At 44.4% G+C, this 21,829-nt stretch overlaps 1 protein-coding gene across 5 annotated transcripts in view; it reads left to right on the top strand.

Moving 5' to 3' along the window:
• Golga4 (golgin A4) overlaps positions 1-21,829 on the top strand; it is an 85,620-nt gene that overhangs the window by 49,809 nt on the left and 13,982 nt on the right. For all 5 annotated transcript variants that reach the window (XM_041676769.1, XM_041676768.1, XM_041676767.1 and 2 more), the window contains 9 exons: positions 6-184; positions 2,449-2,580; positions 4,195-4,350; positions 5,877-10,069; positions 10,934-11,055; positions 11,344-11,474; positions 17,147-17,257; positions 19,222-19,242; positions 19,442-19,510. In XM_041676769.1, coding sequence (XP_041532703.1) covers positions 6-184; positions 2,449-2,580; positions 4,195-4,350; positions 5,877-10,069; positions 10,934-11,055; positions 11,344-11,474; positions 17,147-17,257; positions 19,222-19,242; positions 19,442-19,510 — 5,114 coding nt within the window. The remainder of the gene's footprint in view (positions 1-5; positions 185-2,448; positions 2,581-4,194; positions 4,351-5,876; positions 10,070-10,933; positions 11,056-11,343; positions 11,475-17,146; positions 17,258-19,221; positions 19,243-19,441; positions 19,511-21,829) is intronic.

The raw sequence follows: 21,829 nt of genomic DNA, 5'->3' as shown, positions 1-21,829 counted from the left end.
TAAAGCTTTTGAGGAACTTGAAAAAGCCTTGAGTGCAGCCCAAAAAACTGAAGAAGCACAGAGAAAACTGAAGGCAGAGATGGACGAACAGATAAAGGCTGTTGAGAGAGCAAGCGAGGAGGAGCGCCTCCGTCTTCAGAATGAGCTGGGTCGGGTGAGACAGGAGGCCGTCAGCATGATGAAAGTAAGGGTGACTTTGATCAGAATGGTTCCAGTCCCATGTTGATTCCCCGAATCTTTGATTGTAAGAAAGAGTCAGTTTGTATTTTCCCCATAAACGATGTTCAGATGCAGTGAGAAAGCACTCAGGTAGACAGCCAGGTTTAGACAGTTACCTGGGTCCCTCAAAGCCTTGCTTCCTTCCCAGCTCCAGTGCTCCTTACTGGCTCCCTGACTTGAGCCTCTGGAAGGCAGATTGCTTAGCTGCTTCCATGCATATCCTCGGAACTCGGTCATTAAGGTTGCTTGTCTAACATGTATGAGTTTAAGGGAACTTGGGAGTATGTGACTAAGGTTGGCTATTTAAATGTTTTTAAGGGTAATTGCTGGTTTATTGAGTTTTATGCACTGGTGGGGATCAAACCTTTGATTTTACATATGGGTAAACACTTGTTTACCATTGAACTACAGTCCCAGCCCTGAAAAGATAGTTATCTGTGTTCTCTGTACTCTTAAAAATATATAGATACTTTCAAAATGAATAATCTTTATAAAAAGTTGTCTTTTTAGAACTTAAACCATTGCATTTGTGTGTATGAATAAGTCCCATATCATGTGTGTGGAGGTCAGTAAAACTTGAGAGAGTTGGTTCTCTCCTTCTACCATGTGGGTTCCACAGACTGAATTCAAACACAAACCTGCTTGTTTTAAGGAGGTTTGTTTGTTCCCAGCTGCTCGAAAGCTTAGACCTGAAATAATCACACAGAAACTATTATTTAAATCACTGCTTGGCCCGTTAGCTCTAATTTATCAGCTAGCTCTTACATTTTAATTTAATCCATTTCTAGTAATCTATGTATCGCCACGTGGCTGTGGCTTACTGGGTAAACTTCCGGCGTCTATCTACGGGGCTACATGACTTCTCACTGATCTCGCCTTCTTTCTCCCAGCATTCAGTTTAGTTTTCCTTGCCTGTCTCTATTCTCTGAGCAGGCCTGAGACAGAAGGGACTCCCACATCACCTGCTTTACCTGCTGAGCCATCTTTCAGGCCCATAAAGTTGTGGACTTTTGTTTTTTTCTTTTTCTTTTTTGGCTTTTTGAGTCTGGATTTTTCTGTGTAGTTCTGGCTATTCTGGAACTTGCTCTGTAGACCAGGCTGACCTCAAACTCACAGAGATCCGCCTGCTTCTGCCTCCCAAGAGAGTGTTGAGATTAAAGACATGTGCCACCACCCCATGGCTTTTAGAGTTGTCTTTTAAGAATAAGGAGCCTGAGTCTGAGAGAGTGCTTGGTACAAACTACAGCGATACAGTTTAGAAGTTATTCCTCTCTCACAAAATTCTGTTGTTTTTTTTTTTCTGACATTTAGATACTTTCATTTGTTTATGCTTATATTTTTGTTCTGACTGAATTTATTTGGTATGAGGAATAAGGTTGAAATCCAACTTAGTTTTTCCCAGGACACTGTTAGCAACCTCTAAACCATGTATTTAGATGGGACTGGCATCAGACTACAAACCATGTATGTAATAACGTGCCCCCAGGGGACTGGCATCAGACTCCAAACCATGTATTTAATAACGTGCTCCCAGGCAACTGGCATCAGACTTCAAACCATGTATGTAATAATGTGCCCTTTGCCCCCGGCATGCTGTTATATCTATTACATAATAAATGTAAGCTATTGAGCACATGCCAGTTTTTCTCTGTGTACTGTGCACTGCTGCTCTACTGCTGTACTCACTGTGTCTGAGGAGCTGCCCCGCCTGGGAGCCTCCCCTCAGCACCGTTTCTCTTGGTAATGGCGATGGGACATTGTTGGCTCTTCTAACGTGTAAATTTTGTCTCCTGAGCAGCCTCCCCCATTCTCTTGGTGTTTGATTACATTAACTTTTTACATTTATATAAGGAAACTTGATGGTTTTATAAAGTTGAGTTTTCCTTTCCAAGAAAGAACAAAGTCAGCAACTCTTTAATAAATAACACCTTCCTTGAAAGCTTGGAGCATCCTGATGTCAGTGAAGGGTCTGTGCAGCCCTGTCTCCCGCCTTCCTCCCTTGTCTGGCTCTGCCCTGACCAGCGGGGCATCCACTGCAGCCCCCAGGGCCCCATGCAGCCCCAGTCTTCACTGGGCTTTTCCTCTTTCCTGCTCTCACTTGGGAGTGTGTTCTCCGTTTCCTCTTAACAAGTCACTGTCGTAATTTGTTTCAGGAAAGGGCGACTTAGTTGTAGCGTCTTTCATGACTTTTTCTGGGTTTTTTGCACTTACCTTTTGGTTTCTTTTCAGAAGACCTCAGAAGAACAAATTGCTGAACTTCAGAAGTTGCATGCAGAGGAGCTGGCCAGCAAAGAGCAGGAACTGGCTAGGAAGCTCCAGACCCGAGAAAGGGAGCTGCATGAGCAGATGAAAATAGCTCTGGTAAGTGCTGTTTAGTCAGAGGTGAACCTCAGAGCTGCCATCCACTGCGGTGAGGTAGGGGTGTCTAGCAGCCTTGACGTCAGTGTAGGGGAGGATAGGAGGCAAGTTCAGAGGGTTTGTTAGCTTAGCAGTTATGGCGGAGAGTCCGCGTCTGATGTGTCCAGTTCATCAGTCACTTGTTTGCTGCCTCTGTTCATACTAGCCGTAGGCAGTAAGTAGAAGGGGGAAAAGAAAAGATGGTCGATGTCTCAGAACTTAGCACACTGGCTGTACACAGGTTATTCTGAACTGGAGTTGAAAGAGCAGAACTTGGAACTCATACCGTGTTTAAAAAGTAGAGATAAATAGAAAAAAATAAAAAATAACAAACTACTGAATGAACAAAATAGTTCAAAAGCCAAGATTCAGATTTTCGCTGAAAATGTGATTTGAAAATCTAAAATGAAAAGTAATTTTTTTAAGTTGTGAAAACCCTTTTATATGAACCACTATAAAAAATGCCAATGCCAAAATGTCATTTGTTTTGATATGAGATTCTCCAGAAAATATGTGAAGTTATCATCCATAAAATAATGTGTGTGATTTTTAAACATGTTCAGTGCAGGATTGGAAGCGCTGGCTGGAGTTATGGTCCCCTGCCTCCCCTTTTTCTGTGTCTTCTGGACTCTTGAGTGTCTGAGTTTCTCAGGATTTGCAGCAACATTGATTCTTGATGAGATTACAAATTTTTTAATCTCTGGAAAGGAAATAGACATTTGGACTTAGAGTACACTTATGCAAGGCTAGGAAAATAGTGTGGTTGAAATTGCACCCATGTGTGGTGGCGCACACCTTTAATTCCAGCACGCAGGAGGCAGGGCAGGCAGATCTCTGAGCTTGAAGCCAGCCTTGTCTACAGAGTGAGTTTCAGGACAGGTAGGGCAACACAGAGAAACCCCGTCTCAAAAAACCAAAACGGAAAAAAAATTTTTTTTTCTCCAGAAAGAAAGGTAGCTTATAAGAATATTTGAAGTATGTTAGAAGAACATAAAATAAAAATAGGGGCATAGGAATTAAGGAACAAAGTGGGGCATAAATGAGGCTGGGATAGTGCTAAAAGGGCCTGCTGTGGCTCATAAACCCTGGCATCAATACTGTCTTCTAGGAACTGACACACAGGTCTATTTCAAGTAGAGGAAGAAAGACAAACACATGTCCACACAGAGGGGTTAACCCCTTCATAATTCAACAGACTTGAACATTTACTCTATGAAGTATACTCAAAAATACTGACATCAATGTTGTGAATAGTACTGTCTTATTAGTGTATTCTGTAGTATGAAATCATTTTGTAAACACTTGTGTCACCATTGTATCTTGATGTGTAAATACTCGTCAGTACTTAACTCTTTAAGCAGCAGTATAAATAAGCATACTTTACCTTTGCTGTGGATGTCTTCTTGTACTAAGAATTTAAGATTTTCAGAGTGGGTACCCTGGAAAGCCTCAGGACCCAGGTTCTGCATTTGAGATGTTGTTGTTCACCTCACAGAGCTGGGTGCAGATCAAGTTGTTGAAGTGCTTTGGGAATGCTGAAGATTTATGTGGGATTGAGATGTATTGTTTTTGGCACAGGAAAAGAGTCGATCAGAATATTTGAAGCTTACCCAAGAAAAAGAGCAGCAAGAATCATTGGCTCTAGAAGAGTTAGAGCTGCAGAAAAAAGCAATACTTTCAGAGAGTGAAAATAAACTCCAGGAACTTGGGCGGGAAGCAGAGGCCTACCGAACTGTAAGTTCATGTGCTGTGTGGGCTCCAGAGCCAGGGACGATGATGTCTGTGGGGCTGTCCCTGCAGCTGGGGAAGCGGGTGTCTATGGGGAATGTCCCTGGAGCTCTGGGGAAGCGGGTGTCTATGGGGACTATACTCTCCAGGCAGCATCAGGCTCTGATAAGCTGCTGGTTTATGGGTTTGGGTGTTTTTGCACATGCCCTTCATCTTTAGTGAGAAGTGTTCATGGGAGTACTTGCTGACTTTGGGCTCTTTTTGCCACATTGTCCTTGGTTTGCTCCAAGCTCCCCGTGTTTCTGGAAGGCCTTCACTCTGCCTCTTCACACATAGACTCTGCAATGTCTCCACTCTACTGCTTATCACTTGATCTCTAGGAAGTGGCCTCCCTTTGTAGGCAGCATCTGAGCTGACACCTTCCTGCTCGTCCAGCTTCATCATACACTGTGCCTATAGATAACCCGTGCTCTGGTTTTGTCATAGTTTACTTACTCTAATGCCTTACTTTTATGCTTAAACTTATCCATTTTTTATATTGAATATGATGTTGGAATGAAGTGTTTGTTTCTGTGTCAGTGTGCATAGTGTTAAGGCTTTCTGGCCTGTTGCCTATGGTAAGATTGTGCTGGTATTTAGATCTCCTACTCTTTTTAAACAGACAGCCATGCTCTTGCACTGTTGTCAACCTCTGTGCTCTTCCTTTGCCCACACCTCAGCCGTGCGTCAGGTGGGGCAGATGCCCCTGAAACACTCGCTGCCTCTCGTGCACAAACCTCACTTTCTTTGCCAGCTTCCGAGAGCTTGGACTTTTCCAGCTCTGACATTCAAGTGAAGGTTAATACTCTGTGAGGTGACATCAACCTTTGGTAAAATATGTTTAAGAAGCTTTTTAAAAAGCTAGCCATGCCAGGCTAATGAGTTGGCTCAGGGCACAGTGCTTGCTGCACAGCCTGGCACTCTGAGTCTGATTCTGAACTCACAGTGGAGGAAGAAAACCAAAACCACAGCTGCTGCCTGTCCTCCTCTCTGTCTCTCTGTCTCTCTTAAACACACACACACACACACACACACACAAACACACAAATAATAAAAATTTTTTAAAGTTTTTAAGTATATGCCTTTGGGGATAGAAAAATGAGATACTTTTTTTCTCCAAAATTAAATTATGAAAGTAATGAAATACTATTGTAATGTAAAAGCTTGGAGTGTGGGGGATCATCTTCCTGCTTAACTCACTGTCATTATTATTTGTTTTGTGATTTAATTTTTTTGACTTTCCCATTACAACAGTTTTTGAAAATAGAGGTAATTGAAATGTTTACCTGAGTAAGTAGAACAAATACAGAACTGAGTTTGTGCTCAAGATTCCGTTAGTGACTGAGAACAGCATATTGTCTGCCTTGTCTTCTGTTTGGTCTGGTACGTGAAGTGTCCAAATTCCAGCCTCTGTGTAGGCCCACACAATCTGTGTGTCGTTGCTGATAAACAGCTATGGGATTTAGTAAAAATACATCTATTTTCATTGACAGAGAATTCTTGAATTGGAAACCTCTTTGGAAAAAAGCTTACAAGAAAGCAAAACCCAATCAGAGCGTTCAGCTGTGCATTTGGAAGCTGAGAAGAATAAGCACAATGAAGAACTCACAGCCATGGCCAAGAAGCACAGGACAGAGCTGGAGTGCCTCCAACAGCAGCAGACCAGCCTGTGGACCAAGAGACTCCAGGACCTCACGCAGCAGCAGCAGGCTGCAGTGGAGGAGCTCAGAGAGAAGTACGAACAAGAAAAAGATGCCTTATTAAAGGAAAAGGAGAGTCTTTTCCAGGCCCACATACAAGACATGAATGAAAAGACCTTGGAGAAACTGGACGTGAAGCAAACAGAACTGGAATCCCTGTCTTCTGAGCTGTCGGAAGCACTGAAGGCCCGTGAGCAGCTCACAGAGGAGCTTTCTGTCCTGAGGTGTGATACAGAGAAAATGAAGCAGGCCTTGGAGGCTGAGTTGGAGGAGCAGAGGCGTCACCACCAGCGTGAGGTCGACAGCATCAGTAAGGAACAAGAAATAACTGTGCAGAGGACCGAGAAGGCCTTAAAGGATGAAGTCAACCAGCTGGGGCTTCTCCTGAAGGAGAGAGATGAGCACCTGAGAGAGCAGCAGGCTCGGATAGAGGATCTCGAAGCTCATCTTGAAAAGTCTGCCGGGGAGCTCCAGCAGGCCTTGGCTAAGCTGGAGCTCCAGCATTCACAGCAGAGCACTACACACGAGCAGATGGGTGCGTACGAGGAGCAGCTGGCCCAAATGCAGCAGAAGGTGCTGGGTCTGGAAACAGAGAAGAACCTTCTTACCCAGCAGGTAGCTGAAATGGAAACACAAACAAAGCACGTGTGTGTGGAATTAGACACTCGGAGAGCGCAGGTGCAGCAGCTGGAGGACCAGAAGCGGGAGCTGGAGGAGAAAGGCAGGTCGCTAGCCGAGCTGCACGAGTCACACCTCAAGGACAGTAACATGGAGAAGGAGCAGACAAGGCAAATCCTGCTGGAAAAGGAAAATGTCATTTTACAAATGAGAGAAGAACAGACCAAAGAAATTGAGGTCCTCAAACAGAAATTGTCTTCTAAAGAAGAGAGTATTAGTGTTTTGCGTGAGGAATATGAAACCAAATTTAAAAACCAGGAAAAAAGGATGGAAAAAATTAAGCAGAAAGCAAAAGAAATGCAAGAAACAAAGAAAAAGTTGTTGGACCAGGAAGCCAAACTTAAGAAAGAGCTTGAAAATAGCGTCCTGGAGCTCAGTGAGAAAGAGAGGCAGTTTAGTGCCCAGATCCTGGAGATGGCACAGGCCAACTCAGCTGGGATCAGTGACACTGTGTTAAGACTGGAGGCCAACCAAAGGCAGCAGATAGACAGCCTGACGGAAGCGCACCAGCGGAAGCTTGATGACATCACAGAGTCCTGGGAAAAGAGACTCAGTCAGCAAGCTGAGGAACTTCGGGACGAGCATGAGAGCCGGATAGAGGAGAAGGAACAAGAGCTGGCAGAGCTGAAGCAGAAGCTCCTCACAGTCGAATCTGAAAAAGAGGAGGTGAACAAGGAAGTACTGGGGCTGAAGGAGGCAGTGACCAGGCGAGAGGCAGCGCTAGCCGACCTGCAGGAGCAGTTCGAGCAGAAGGCTGCTCAGGTCACCTCACTCTCACAGAACGAATCTCAGCTGAAGTCACAGGTCAAAAAGCTGGAAGTCGATTTGGGTCGTTGTCTGACTGAGAAGGTTTCTCTTCAAGAGGAGCTAACTGAGCTGAAAATGCTGACAGAGAAGGGGAAGCTCAGGGTTTCTGAACTTATGGGCAAGGTGCAGGCTGCAGAGGAGGAGCTCCGGAGCTGCAGGGCTTTACAGGAGAGCAGTAGGAAGAGCCTAGAGGACAAAAGCTTAACCCTCAAAACCCTGCTCGGAGAACTAGCATCTCAGCTAGACAGTCGCTGTGAGAAAACCAAAGCTTTGTTAGAAGCTAAAACAAATGAATTACTCAATGTCAGCGGTGACAAAACGGACACCATTCTCTCCAGACTTTCCCGCTGTCAGCAGCACACGGCCGCAGTCAGGGAGGCACTGCTCATGAGGATGGGCCGAGTTTCTGAATTAGAAGCACAGCTTACACAGTTGAGAGACGAGCAGCACGCACTAAAGAGCTCTTTCCAACAGGCTACCCATCAGCTGGAAGAAAAAGAGAATCAGATTAAGGCCATGAAGGCTGATATCGAAGGTCTCGTCACAGAAAAGGAAGCCTTACGAAAGGAAGGAGGCCAGCAGCAGCAGGCAGCCTGCGAAAAGGAGTCGTGCATCACACGGCTGAAGAAAGAGTTATCGGAGAACATCAATGCAGTCACACTGCTGAGAGGAGAGCTTTCGGAGAAGACGGCTGAGATCGACAGCCTTCGCAAGCAGCTGAGTGAGGTCCGTGCTCAGCTGGAGAACAGCGTCAGCCTAAGTGACAAAGCAGCAGCCATTTCCTCACTGAGCAAGCAGCACGAGGAGCAACAGACAGAGCTGCAAGGTCAAGTGCAAGACCTGTCTTTGAAAGTTGATGCTCTGAGTAAAGAGAAAACGGCTGCTCTTGAGCAGGTCGCTCATTGGTCCAACAAGTTCTCAGAGTGGAAGAAAAAAGCACAGCCCAGATTTGCACAGTACCAGAGCACTATTAAAGACCTACAGACACAGCTGGATGTAAAAGCCAAAGAAGCTAGTGAAAAGGATGAGCAGATACATTTACTGAAGGAAGACCTTGATCAGCAGAATAAAAGATTTGAATGTTTAAAGGGTGAGATAGAAGATAGGAAGAGCAAGATGGAGAAGAAGGAGTGTGACTTAGAGACTGAATTGAAGGTGCAGACAGCAAGGGTTGCTGAGTTAGAGGGCTGTATTACTCAGAGGAAAAAAGAAATTGAGTCCCTAAATGAAATACTTAGAAATTACAACCAACAGAAGGACACTGAGCAGAATGAACTGGTTCAGAAACTTCAACACTTTGAAAAGATGGGAGAGGAGAAGGACAACAAGGTCAAGGAGGCTGAGGAAAAGGTCCTGAGACTAGAAAAGCAAGTATCCTCCCTAGAAGCTGAGCTTGGAATTATGAAGAAAGAGCTAGAACACATGACTTGCAGTGTGAAAAGCAGAGATGGGGAGTTGAAGGCTCTGGAAGACAAGCTGGAGTTAGAAAGTGCCGCCAAAGTGGAGCTGAAGAGAAAGGCGGAGCAAAAGATCGCTGCCATCAGAAAGCAGTTAGTGTCTCAGATGGAAGAGAAGAAGCAGCAGTATGAGAAAGATGCAGAAAGCCAGCTGAGCGAGCTGAATGCTAAGTTACAAGACAGAGAAAAGCAAATTCACATTCTGGAAGAAAAACTTAAAAACCTAGAAAGTTCTCCCCAATCAGAGATGCCGGTTGTATCCAGATCAGTACAAAGCATGGCAGCATCTTCTGAACAAGACACAGTAGATTCCCAAGGCTGCACACACAAGGCGTGCCAGGAAAGAATCTCCACACTACAAAGAAGATTAGTTGAGAGGGAGAAGTTGCTGCACAGGCTGGAGCAGGGAGAGGGTGAATCTCCATCTGGAATGGAGCTCTCCATGACCTTAGACCACACCCGAGCCAAACAACTTGATCATCAGATTTCTATAGGATGTCTTCAAGAAGAACTCGAAGAAAAGAATATGAACTGTTCCTTCATTGAGTCCCAGTCCATGGAAGAGACTAGTAAGAACAATCCAGGAGGGAAGCAGAGCTGGGCAAGTGTGGTTGAGAGTGTCCAGAAAACCCTCCAGGAAAAGGAGCTGACCTGCCAGACCCTGGGGCAGAAGATAAAAGAGCTGGAGGCAGACTTAATAAGAGAGAGGGACTCACATAGACTTGAAATGGACAAGTTGGCCTTAAGATACAAGAAATTGCAAGCCTCACAGCAAGATGGGGAAAATAAACCTGTCGAAATTTTAGAAAATAGTTCTGAGGAAAATTCCAAATCCCATGTGAACAAACCGAAATTGGGGAATAACATGGACACCCAGCACAATGACCTGGAGTTGAAGTTAGCAGGGGCGGAGCGGGAGAAGCAGAAGCTGAGCAGGGAGGTAGCTAGACTGCAGAAGGATCTTCGGGTCCTGAGGAAGGAGCATCAGCAGGAGCTGGACATCCTGAAGAAAGAGTGTATGCAGGAAGCGGAGGAGAAACTCAAGTAAGTGTTATATTCCCACCTTGTGGGCATGAGTGTGTGTAGTGTGTGATGCAGACACCAACCTGGCCAAAGTGTTACATAAATCCAGTAAGTTAGATAGTGATGAGAAGTGAAGATTTGGGGCAGCAGGCAGTGGTAGTCCATGTTCATTTAGGGGACATGCCTTTTCATGTAGGTAAGTGTTGCAGTGGGAGTGGCGGGCTACGTTCCTGGCACCCAGCCACCTTCATGGCTAGCTTATGCCCCAAAATAATTACACAGAAACTGTATTCTTTTAAATACTGTCTGGCTCATTAATTTCAGCCTCTTATTGGCTAGCTCTTACATATTGATCTAACCCATTTCTAATATTCTATGTACCACCACAAGGTGGCTTACCAGGAAAGATCTTAACCTGCATCTGTCTGGAGTGGGAGAATCATGGCGACTCACTAACTCGACTTCTTTCTCCCAGCATTCTGTTCTGTTTACTCCACCCACCTAAGGGTTGGCCTATCAAATGGGCCAAGGCAGTTTCTTTATTAAATGAAAATAACTCTTCCATCAGGTAAGATCTTGCCAGCTGCTGGCCGTATGTCTTGAGTAATAAGCTCATTGCTGGTTGTCTTTAGTAGTAGTCCTATGGCTGTCCCTTGCGTGTGTAGTGGAGAAGTTTAAAGTGGGAAGAACAGGTCCGCAGGCCCCAGGGTTAGTTGCCGAAGGTAGTCATCATTTCTGTATCTCTCTAGTTTTCTCCACCTGGACACACGCACAGTCCACACTGCCTCCAAAACAGTGAGAGCACATTGTGCAAACTGTTCTGAAACCTCTTTGTAAGGTGCTCTGTGGAGGCAGCCGTCATCGCTGTCCACTCTTGTTACTCAGACAGGAGCAAGAGGATCTTGAGTTGAAGCACACTTCCATACTGAAGCAGCTGATGAGGGAGTTTAACACCCAGCTGGCCCAGAAGGAGCAGGAACTGGAGAGGACCATCCAGGAGACCATCCGTGAGTACAGCTTTAAACCCAAGTCCGCAACTGAAGCCTGTTCTCTGTTTGCCCTTGTGCCAGGTGCTGTATGCACCTGGTGCATAGAGGGGAAATGAGAAATGGTCCTTGTCCAAGAAAGTGCTCTCCCAGGGACTCTAGAAACTTCTCTAACCTGCCTCGCTCCTTGCCTTGTCTGTTCTGCTGAATTTCATGAACATTAATTTGAAATGAGAATTCCTACTACTGTTGGCATGTTTTCATGTTTTCACAACCATGTTTTCTTATGTGTGTCCCTCATTTAATTAGACAAGGCCCAAGAGGTGGAAGCTGAGCTTCTGGAGACCCACCAAGAAGAGACCCAACAGTTGCATAGAAAGATCGCCGAGAAAGACGAGGACCTGAAAAGAACAGCCAGGACATACGAGGAGATCCTTGACGTACTGTATTTCCATTCTCTTCAGAAGTGCTCTGTGTTTTATGGTAGTGCTGATGTTTTTCAGGTGTAGAGACGTTTTTCCTGTGCCAGAAACTAGATTAAAATGAGGCTTTATGCTTGGGTGAGGTCTGGGAACTAGAGCAGGCCAGTGTCTAAGGCTGATCAGCCGGCTGGAGTCTTCCCAGGAAGGCCAGCCAGCCTTGTTCCTTCTCTCATTTTCAGCATGTGGATGGTCCAGGTTGGGGTGGCGAAAGGGGGGCTCCTCAGCAAGGGTGTTACATCTAGTGGGCGGCCATCTCACCATACTCACTCTAGTGGTGCTGTGCTAGCAGAGTGGAACAAACCATAAATGCTGGCGAGAACTTTGACCCCCAACAGTGCTTTCAGATATAAAACAATGTCAGTTGTTCTCTGTTGGCTTATTATTCTCTGTAAGGCTACTCCAAGCCTTACTTTATCATATGCCATGAAGTATTTGTTGTTCTAGAAAAGCCATAATGTCAGCTGACTCTGTCAGCAGTACATGTGTGAGCTAGGAACAGATGTGATAATCCATTATTTTAAATGTAATTGAATTGAGTGAAATCATGGAATATGGAATGCCATCTTTTTGTAATTTGTTAGCTTTAAGTCTCACTAGGAAACTTTAAAAAATAATCGCATGTTTTCTTGTACTTTCAGATTGAATTTATGCCAGTATACATGTATTTTAAGAATACAGCCAGGGGTCTGGAGATAGGTCAGTAGTTAAGAGCTCTTACTGCTCTTGCAGAGGATCCAGGTTCTATTCCTAGCACCTACATGGTGGTTCACAGCTAACTGTACTTCTAGTTCCATAGGCCAGTGCCCTCTTTCCTCTGTGGCACTGCACATTCATTTTACACATGAATTCATGGGTACTTGCATGCACATGCTATATCTAATCTCATGTAGGCACATACACATAAATAATAAATGCATTTTTTAAAAATCTATTGAGGTATTGGTGGTACAATCCTGTAGTCCTAGTGCTTGGGAAGCTGAGTTAGGCCAGCCTGGGCTATATGAGACCTTGTCTCAGAATAAATAAATCCAGTCACTTCTTGACTCCTTATTGAATCTGACCATGCAGTGTACCTAGTAACCTAAGGTACCGTCTAGTTTATCCTCTAGTATTTGTTACTGTGCTTCTGTTTTGTTTTTATACAGAAGGGAAGGCAGCCGTAGTGCAGGTCATTGTTTGAGTTCTAGAGCAGAGAGTCATTCCGTCACCTATTTCAGAAACAAAAATGTCTTCCCAAGGAAGGAACTTTAGCAGGGTAATGGCTGCTTATTGTGATAATCAAGCCTGGGAGCTCCAGGGAGGGATGAGCTCTGTTTTGTTTTGTCACCCTTCTCTGTATGTGGACATGTGTGTCATCACTGTCTGCCTTTTGTTGTTGTTTGTTTGCTTGCTTGTTTTGGGAGCGCCAGCCCCCAAATAGTGACATGGAAACTGATTAATTATGAAAGCTTGGCTTTTAGCTTAGGCTTGTTCCCAATCCACTCTATTTCTATTACTCTGTGTTCTGCTATGTGGTTCTTTATCTTTCCTCCATTCCATAGGTCCATCTTCTCCTGAGTTTCTCTCTCTGCCCAGAAGTCCCACCTAACCTCTCCTGCTTAGCTATTGGACATTCAGCTTGTCATTAAACCAATCACAGTGACAGTCTTCACACAGTGTAAACGAGTGTCCTACGATAGGTCATCAGAGAGTAGACTGTTCACCATGACAAACCTCCATAGGTCCAGGGCTGAGGCACAGAAGACAGGTAGCTGTACGCCAGGCGGTGGTGGCGCATGCCTTTAATCCCAGCACTCAGAAGGCAGAGGCAGGCGGATCTCTCTGAGTTCGAGGCCAGCCTGGTCGACAAGAGCTAGTTCCAGGACAGGAACCAAAACCACAGAGAAACCCTGTCTCGAAGAAAAAAAAAAAAGACAGGTAGCTGTAGTGCTCTGGCAGCTGTGTGAAGGGAACTGGGGATAGACCCCCAAGCTGCAGGTGTGGGACAGCGTGGGTGGACAGACTCCTTCCTTAGCCTCACAGCTAGCGCTGCCTTTACACACCTAATGTAAACCACACGATAGCCTTGTTTAATTATTGAACATGTTCTAGTAGCTTCATTCTTAGAAAGGGGGCTTTAGTAGTATGTGTCAGCTGGCTAAACCCAATCAAAGTGTGAGTTCTTCCCTGTTAAGTCAGCTTATGAGCAGGCTCCAGGCTTCAGGCCTCAAAGGACTCCCCTCCTCTCCTCTCCTCTCCCTCTCCCTTCTGGAAAGTTCCTGTCACATTGACCATACAGTGCTGCGCTTTCTCAGTTATCATTCTTCTGTGGTGTGTTACAGCAAACTTAAGCACAAAGCATTTCAGTTTTCCTTCCCTATCTTCAATGGCATTTCTTGTTGTTGTTGTTGTTTTGGTTTGGTTTGGTTTTTTGAGACAGGCTTCCATGTAGCCCAGGCTTACCTGAACTTACTGTGTAATCTTCCAGCTTCTACCTTCCAAGTGCCAGGGTTGATGGCTCTTTAGATAGTGTTCCTATCTTTCACATCTGAAGTCCTGAGACACTTGTTCTTGAATCGTGTGTCCCTAAGGCCCTCACATAAGCACATCTCTCCAGTTAGGGCAAGAGATCTGCTTATATCCCAGCATGCTATCCAGCATACGCTGGACTCTCAAGATGTGCTTTGTCATTGAGTCATAGTGTAGTAAGGAGGCCGTTAGTTTGTTCCCGGCTGCTTGGTAGCTCAGATCTGAAATAACCACACAGACACTGTGTTAATTAAATCACTGCTTGGCCCTTTAGCTCTAGCTTCTTATTGGCTAACTCTTACATATTAATTTAACCCATTTCTATTAATCTGTGTATCACCACGTGGCTGTGACTTTCCAGCTAAAGTTCCGTCTGGCTCTGGTGAGGGTAATGGCTTCTCCCTGACTAGCTCTGTTCTTTTGCCCTATCTCAGGCCAAGACAGTTTCTTTATTCATTAACCAATGAATAAAACCAAAAGCAGCACATAGACAGAAGGACCTCCCACACCAGTCATAGTTTTTGTTCCTCTTTCCTCTGCACCGATGCTACTACTGTATGCTGCTGTCTCATCTGGTCCAGTCTCCAGGGGACGCGGGTTGAGCTTGTTCTTCACTCATTTTACCTCTGCTCATGTTTGAGTCCTCAGACTTCCTGAGTCATTGTTACCACCTCTGTTATGCTTGTGTGTAGGTGGGTGTGCTGGTTTGAGTGAGAATGGTCTCTAGAGGCCCCTATATTTGAATGTCTAATCCCTAGTTCATGAATTAGGAGGAATGGCTTTGTTGGACAAGGTGGGTCACTGGGAGTGGGCTTTCCAGGCACAGTCACTAGATCTGTGCCTGCTGCCTGAGATCAGGATGTGTCTCAGCTACTGTCTGAGTGCCTGCTGTGTGTGTTGCCATGCTTCTGCCATGATGAAATGACTAACCCTCAGAAAATGTAAGCAAAGCCCCGGTTAAATGCTCCTAAGAGTTGCTGGGGTCAGGTGACCTGTTCACAGCTATAGAATAGCCCCTCAGGCAGTGGAGATGCCAAGTCAGTTGTCTTCCACAGCTGTTCCCCATCTTGCTTTCCCTGGCGTGGTCACCCCCTGAACCTGGAGTTCCCGTGACGGATTGACCCCCAGGGTCTCTCCACTAGCACTGGAGGTATAGACTTGTGCCATCAAACCTGGCCTTTTACATGGGTGCTGGGAACCTGACCCTGAGTCTTGACGATTGTGTCATTTACCCACCGCGTGGGATCTCCAACCTCTCTGTGCTGTGTCTTTAAAAGTTTGAAATTTAGCCGGGCGGTGGTGGCGCACGCCTTTAATCCCAGCACTCTGGAGGCAGAGGCAGGCGGATCTCTGTGAGTTCAAGACCAGCCTGGTCTACAAGAGCTAGTTCCAGGACAGGCTCCAAAACCACAGAGAAACCCTGTCTCGAAAAACCAAAAAAAAAAAAAAGAAAGAAAGTTTGAAATTTAATTTTTATTTAGAAAAACTTGAATCAAATGTATTCGCATGCATCTTTGAAAATCATGCACAGTGAAATCACTTTCATTCTGTTTGTTTTTAAAGAATACAGTCAGGAAAGTTATAGTTCTCTACTCCTCTTTCTTCCTCCCCTCCCTCCCTTCCTGAACTAGGAATTTACATAGGACCTAGTGTCTTTCTGGCAGCCCCCCTACCACTGATGTGTCTCCAGATCCAGACTATTTTTTTTTTTAGGTCAGAGATAATCCATTAGGGATTCTTCTCTAATTCTTAAAAGGCTTACCTTAGCTTAGTTAGTAGTTTGCAGCTATCAAAGGATGCTTCAGACATAGCTGACTGTCACAGTGTGCCTGAGGAAGTGGCTTCAGAAACTAAGGCACATTGACTTGAGTAAGCATAGGGATGTGCAATGGTAGACTCAAGACAGCCATGACTGAGGACAGTAGTAGCCCAGTTCCCGGTTGATGGTGTTGGAGGTGGGGCTAGGTCAGTCAGTGTGTGCCTCAGTGAGGAGGCATCTGAGCATTGCCTAAAAATGAACAAGGTCATGTGGTTTTGTTTCCCATTAGCCTTCTTCATGAGAAGTGATATTAAAATCAGGCTTTCTACATTGTCTGTGCCTAACCATCTGTCTGCTGTTGAGAATGGTGTTCCTCGTGTTTCTGACAGTTCGTGTCTATTAAATGACACCTGTTGGTAGTTGTTTCACTCAGGACATGGATCTTCATTACTCAAGTCAGATTGATATTCTAGCTCTAAATATTCTCTAGCACAAAGCCCTTGCCAGATTTATGACCGAGGAGAGCTGAGTGTCCTCGGGACAGAACAGAGATGACTTGTGTGTCAGAATTTCTGAGTAGTACCATGGGGACAAAAATCGCCTAAAAGATTTTTTTTTCTAGTTCAGCCTTTTCTATTTTTGTTTGTTTGTTTGTTTTTGCAATATTTGGGGGGAAATGAATATTGCATTGGTCACCAACATGTTAGACTGGTTATATTGTTACTTAACTGCCAACTCCACATGGAGATGGATGAAATGTGTGGGCTAGTAGACAAGGCTCAGACCAACTCCTGAGCTATACAGCTGCTCAGTAGCTGGTGAAGAAAAAGAATCCAAAGCATTCCATAGCTTCTTGTGCGTAAAAATACTACTTTAGGACTCTAGCAAACAGCCCACCTGAGAAAATGCTGCCGTCCAGAAGCCAAGCTTGCCGGGCAGTGGGTGACGCATGACTTTAATCCCAGCACTTGGGAGGCAGAGGCAGGCAGATCTCTGTGAGTTCAAGGCCAGCCTGGTCTACAAGAGCTAGTTCCAGGACAGGCACCAAAACTACAGAGAAACCTTGTCTCAAAAAACCAAAAGAAAAAAAAAATCCTACTTTATTTCCTGAATGTGTTTAGGTACCCACTGTAGAAAGTACCCCAACCTTAGAGCACAAGATTGATCAGCCCAGGGTGAGAGGCTTGATGACCTTGGGCAATGGACAGAGCGCATGTGGGTGGTGCCATGGCAGCTCAGGAAGAGCGAACAGCACTGAAGTGGAATTCACTTGGGTCGGAAAGGTGGCTAGGAGAGTGTTATACACCGCTCCCTCTCTGCGTGGTTTTAATGTTACTACCACATTGCTATTTTCATCCTAAAGGCTCGTGAAGAAGAAATGACTGCAAAAGTAAATGACCTACAGACTCAACTTGAGGAGCTGCAGAAGAAGTATGAGCACAGGCTAGATCAGGAGAACAGCGTGGAGGACAATGTGAGAGAACTTTGATTTTCTTCTTGTGGTTCTTGAAAACATCACCATTTCCCCGGTTTGTGGCATATATTAATCTCATTTAACCCCGAGGAACCCTTTAAGGCTTCTTGCTTTATTTTTTCAGTAAATACAACCAAAACCCAACAAGGTTAACAGAATGTTCAGATCTCATGATATGTTGTGAAAAAAAAGAATTGAAATGTGTGCCCTGGCAGTGCTGATGCGTGCATGGGCAGCCCATATATGGCGGTTCTGTTGAACCTGTAAATATTGGGTTTCATGGTCTAATTGATGAAGACGACTGACCAGTCTCTTCCTCAGATAAGTGTAGTGGAATTTAAATCCAGGCTTCCCACTCAAAGCCTAGACTTCCTGTTTGCCAGGGTGTTCTGGTCTTCCACAGACACTGTAACAGAACAGCCTGAGCCTTATACCCTTGGGCCAGTCCAGAGACCATCCACAGCAAATGTGACGTCCTGAGATGGCCTCTTAAAAAATGTCTGCTTTTCACTTTTTTCTTTTACTGTTTGTTCTTTGACAATTGCATAGATGCATATATTTTTGTCATACTCACTCCTCCCCATCCTCTAACTCTTCCTGTTCCCACGAGCCCTCCCTTTTCCTCCTAACAATCCCCCTCCCACTTCATGTGATTTTGTTTTGTGACCCTTGATTTTAACCTGTACTATTGTGTGTGTGTGCATGTGATGCTGGCCATTGAAGTGTGGATAACCTAGCAGTGGTTGCACCACTCAAGTCGTGAGTGACTCCATACCCCCAGCAGCATTCTTTGGGCATATTTAATCTACACTCTACCTTATAGCGTATCCTGGCTTGTAGTGCACGAACATGATGGTTTTTCAGTCATTCTGTGCTGGTTCCATTTTCCTTGGCTACTGGACCAGATACAAACACAGTGAGATGACTAGCATGACAGAGCTGGCAAACACTGTCTGTGACTCCACCCTTGAGAAGATTTCGTACAGATTATCAGTCACTGATAACAGCAGTTAGAAGCCTCACTCCTTATAGATGCAGTTGAACACTGAGCATTGAGCTAGCGGAAAGGCCCCTTTCCTTTAAGGACAGCTATTCCTGTAGTTCTGTTTGTTTGTTTAGTGTGTGGTCATGGCTGTAGGCATCCTTGCTATTAAATATTTCTTCCATGAAAACACATGTATTTTACTAACATGAACTTCCCCTAGTGACAGAGTATTAATGTTGCATCCGGACTACCATAAAGTGTTGATACATTGTGAAATTGATATTAATGCCGAGCCCTTTACCTTGTTGCAAAAGAAAGCAGAAAATAATAACTATAAACAGATTTGTTCTTTTATAGTCTCCTAATTCTCCTTGAATATGCTTCAGTGCTTCTCAATATTTTGATTTTGTTTTTTACTTGAGATGGTAACCCTGGCATGTTTCCAAGGCTAGTTTGAATCTTCTGTTTAAGCAGTTTTCTCGTCTCCGCCTCCCAGACAGTTGGAATCACACTGATACAGTATTCCTTCTGCATTCTAGATGGTCCTCAGTCACATGGATCTGTGCTGAGCACCATGAGAAACAGTTTGTAATCAGAGGGGGTTGTGCTTATAAATGTCCTGAAGGATTTTGAAAGATCTGACCCGTTTACTCACAGACTTCTCTGAGTGACACACGAACATATTCTCGTGTCAAGTAACCCTGGGGGGTGAAGAATCCCCTGCTGCTGGAGCCTCACTTCCCAGCCTTACAGCCTCTCTGCCTGTGGATGTGTGTGTGACGCTGTGTCACAGAAATAGACAAGGTTAAGAACAAAGATTTGAAACTGCTTCATTTCAGACCCGCTGGCTCTCACAATGGGAAGCTGGCTTCGTGCTTTGTTGTCATGTCATAGCTGTTTGTTTTGTTGTTTCCTCTCCTTGTCAGTTTTATTATTCACATTCTTTGTTGTTTGTTTTGTTTTTCTTTTCCATCTCCAGGTAACAGTTATGGAGCTACAGGTAAGATTAGTTCTTCATTAAAGTTTACTGAAGCTAGTACATTTTAGAAACATGTCCCCAACCCACAACCTTTTTTTTTTTAAACAAGTTAGAACATAAAGACACTTTGTCTACAAAGAATGTTTTTGGCAGGCACTACAGAAACATGTCCGCGAGTCAATGAGACACTCTCATTTCAGTCTGGATTGTGTTCTTCCAGGCACAGCTAGCTCAGAAGACCACTCTGATCAGCGATTCCAAGTTAAAGGAGCAGGAGTTGAGAGAGCAGGTACTGGCGAGTGCAGTGTGTTGATGTGTGCTTGGGTCTTGGCCAATATCAAAACAATTGAGTTAATGATTTAATATTTGCTGTGAAATTCCTTCAGCCTTTTTGTTTTGTTTTGAGATAGGATTTCTCTGTAGCTTTGGAGCCTGTTATGGAGCTAGTCTTGTAGATCAGGCTGGTCTTGTACTTACAGAGATCCACCTGCCTCTGCCTCCTAAGTGTTGGGATTAAAGGTGTGTGCCACCTCTGCCTGGCATTTATTTTGTTGTTGTTGATGGATTTTTGTTTGGTTTGGTTTGGTTTTTTTTTGAAACAGGGTTTCTGTGTGTAGAGCCCTGACTGTCCTGAAACTCGCTCTGTAGACCAGGCTGGCCTCAGACTCACATAGATCCACCTGCCTCTGCCTCCCCAGTACGGGAATTAAAGGTGTGTCCCACTACCACCCAGTGAAATTCTTTCTGTCTTAAGCAGGAAATTTTATTTCTAAATCCACAAGTTCTTTGAGACGGTCTTTACATTTATGATTGTATATATTTAAACTAGAGCATTTGTTATTTTTTTAAAAGATTTATTTTATATGTATGGGTACTTTGTATTCATGCATATATCAGTGTACAGTGTGTATGCCTGTTGGCATGGTCCCCTAAAACAAGTTCCAGTTGTGAGCACTAGGAATTGAACCTGGTCTTTTAGAGGAGCAGCTTGTGGTCACAACTGCTGAGTCATTTCTCCAGCCCCAAACTAGAACACTGTATCCTGCTATTTCTAGTGTTTGACATTTTGAATGTTTTGCATTTTTATCATTGTAATAGGAATTATTTTTCTGGTTTCTCAAAGGAAAAATATGAAAATCATTCTTTAGTGCTTTTCCCCAATGATTGAGTTAATGTTACATGATTTTTACACATAGTATCCATGGACAGTGTCTGTCACTCAGTTTCAGTGCTCTCCAGGGACTCAGCGTAAGCACATGCCAGTGTGTGTTTATGTACAGTATGTGATGCCTAGTGATGATTGTCCCCGAGCTGTGGAGAACACTAGGCCACCGTAAGAGACTAAATCTCCCAACTTTTCCAGTTTTCTTAAAATACACATAAGCAAGACCTGACAGTTGCTGCAATGGGACATTAACATACTTTACATTGAGTATGCTTGAAATGGTTTGTATTTTTAAGTTCATAAAGACAGTCACTAAGTTAAAGTAAAGTAAGTCACCTTGCCTCCTCTCCCAGCAGTAAAGCCACTGTTCTCAAGCTCACTGCTTTAGCACTCCCTGCCGAAGTGTCTTTAAATCTTCAAAATTGTCACAGCACAGCGAGTTTTGTATTGCTCATTTTTATTGTGATAAAGTTCTCATATCAGAAAGTCATCATTGTATACTTCCTGTTTCTATTTAAACTTTATACTTACTTAACCATCAATCCTTATTATTCTCTCCCTTCAGCCTCTTGTAACCATTACTGTTCTCTGTTTCTGTGGGTTTGTGTGCTCTGTGCATTTCATCTTATGGGCCCAGACAGTACACAGCCTAGGATGTTAGCTTCAACGGGGAAACGGTGTATATTCTGTCTGTCAGTTGCCCTGGCTGGGAAAAGAGGCCTGTGCTATCATGCCCAGCTACTTCTTACTTTCTTCTGTGAACAGGATGTGAATCAAATTCCATTGTACGGACCTAGCACAGCTGATAGCCACTCACCAGTTTACACACACAGTTGGATTGTTTCCACCTTTTGCCCGTAGCAAGTGGTGCTGTTAAGAACATTTGTGTTTCCATGTTTTTGTTTGTTTACTATTTTGATTTTTTTTTGGGACAGGGTCTTTCAATATAGCCCTGGCTGTAGACCAGATTGGCACAAAGATCCTCCTGCCCAAGTGGTGGAACTAAAGGAATACCCACACCTGAACTTGTGTGCCCTTCTTGCTTGAGCATTTGCAGTTCTTTCAGGTGTGTGTGTAGGAAAGAGTGGGTTGCTTTCCGTATGAAAACTCGTTGAGAAGCTGCCGCACTGTTTCCCGTAGCAGCTGCTCCGCACTGCAGCAGTGGTTTGTAAGGACCCTTCACACCCTTACCAGAAAGATTGTTCACTGTAGCCACCCAAGAAGCTAGGAGGGAGCCTCACCGTGGTTTTGGTTCACATTTGTCAAATGATTACTGACTCCAGCCATCTTTTCATCGGCTTCTTGGCCCTTTGTATCTCTTTCTTTGGGATGATGTCATATTTATTAATGTGTGGTTGTTCTGGGTTGTGTTTTCTCTTTGTTGCTGAGGTGTAAGGGCTTATTATGTATTCTGAATACAAATTTATTATCAGGTGTGCGATT

This window comes from Microtus oregoni, unplaced genomic scaffold (assembly GCF_018167655.1).
Source record: "Microtus oregoni isolate MIOR12 unplaced genomic scaffold, Mior012 000028F_ref0000031, whole genome shotgun sequence".
NCBI classification, from domain to species: domain Eukaryota; kingdom Metazoa; phylum Chordata; class Mammalia; order Rodentia; family Cricetidae; genus Microtus; species Microtus oregoni.
The sequence above is the reverse complement of the archived record's forward strand: the minus strand, read 5'-3'. Positions and strand labels throughout refer to the sequence as shown.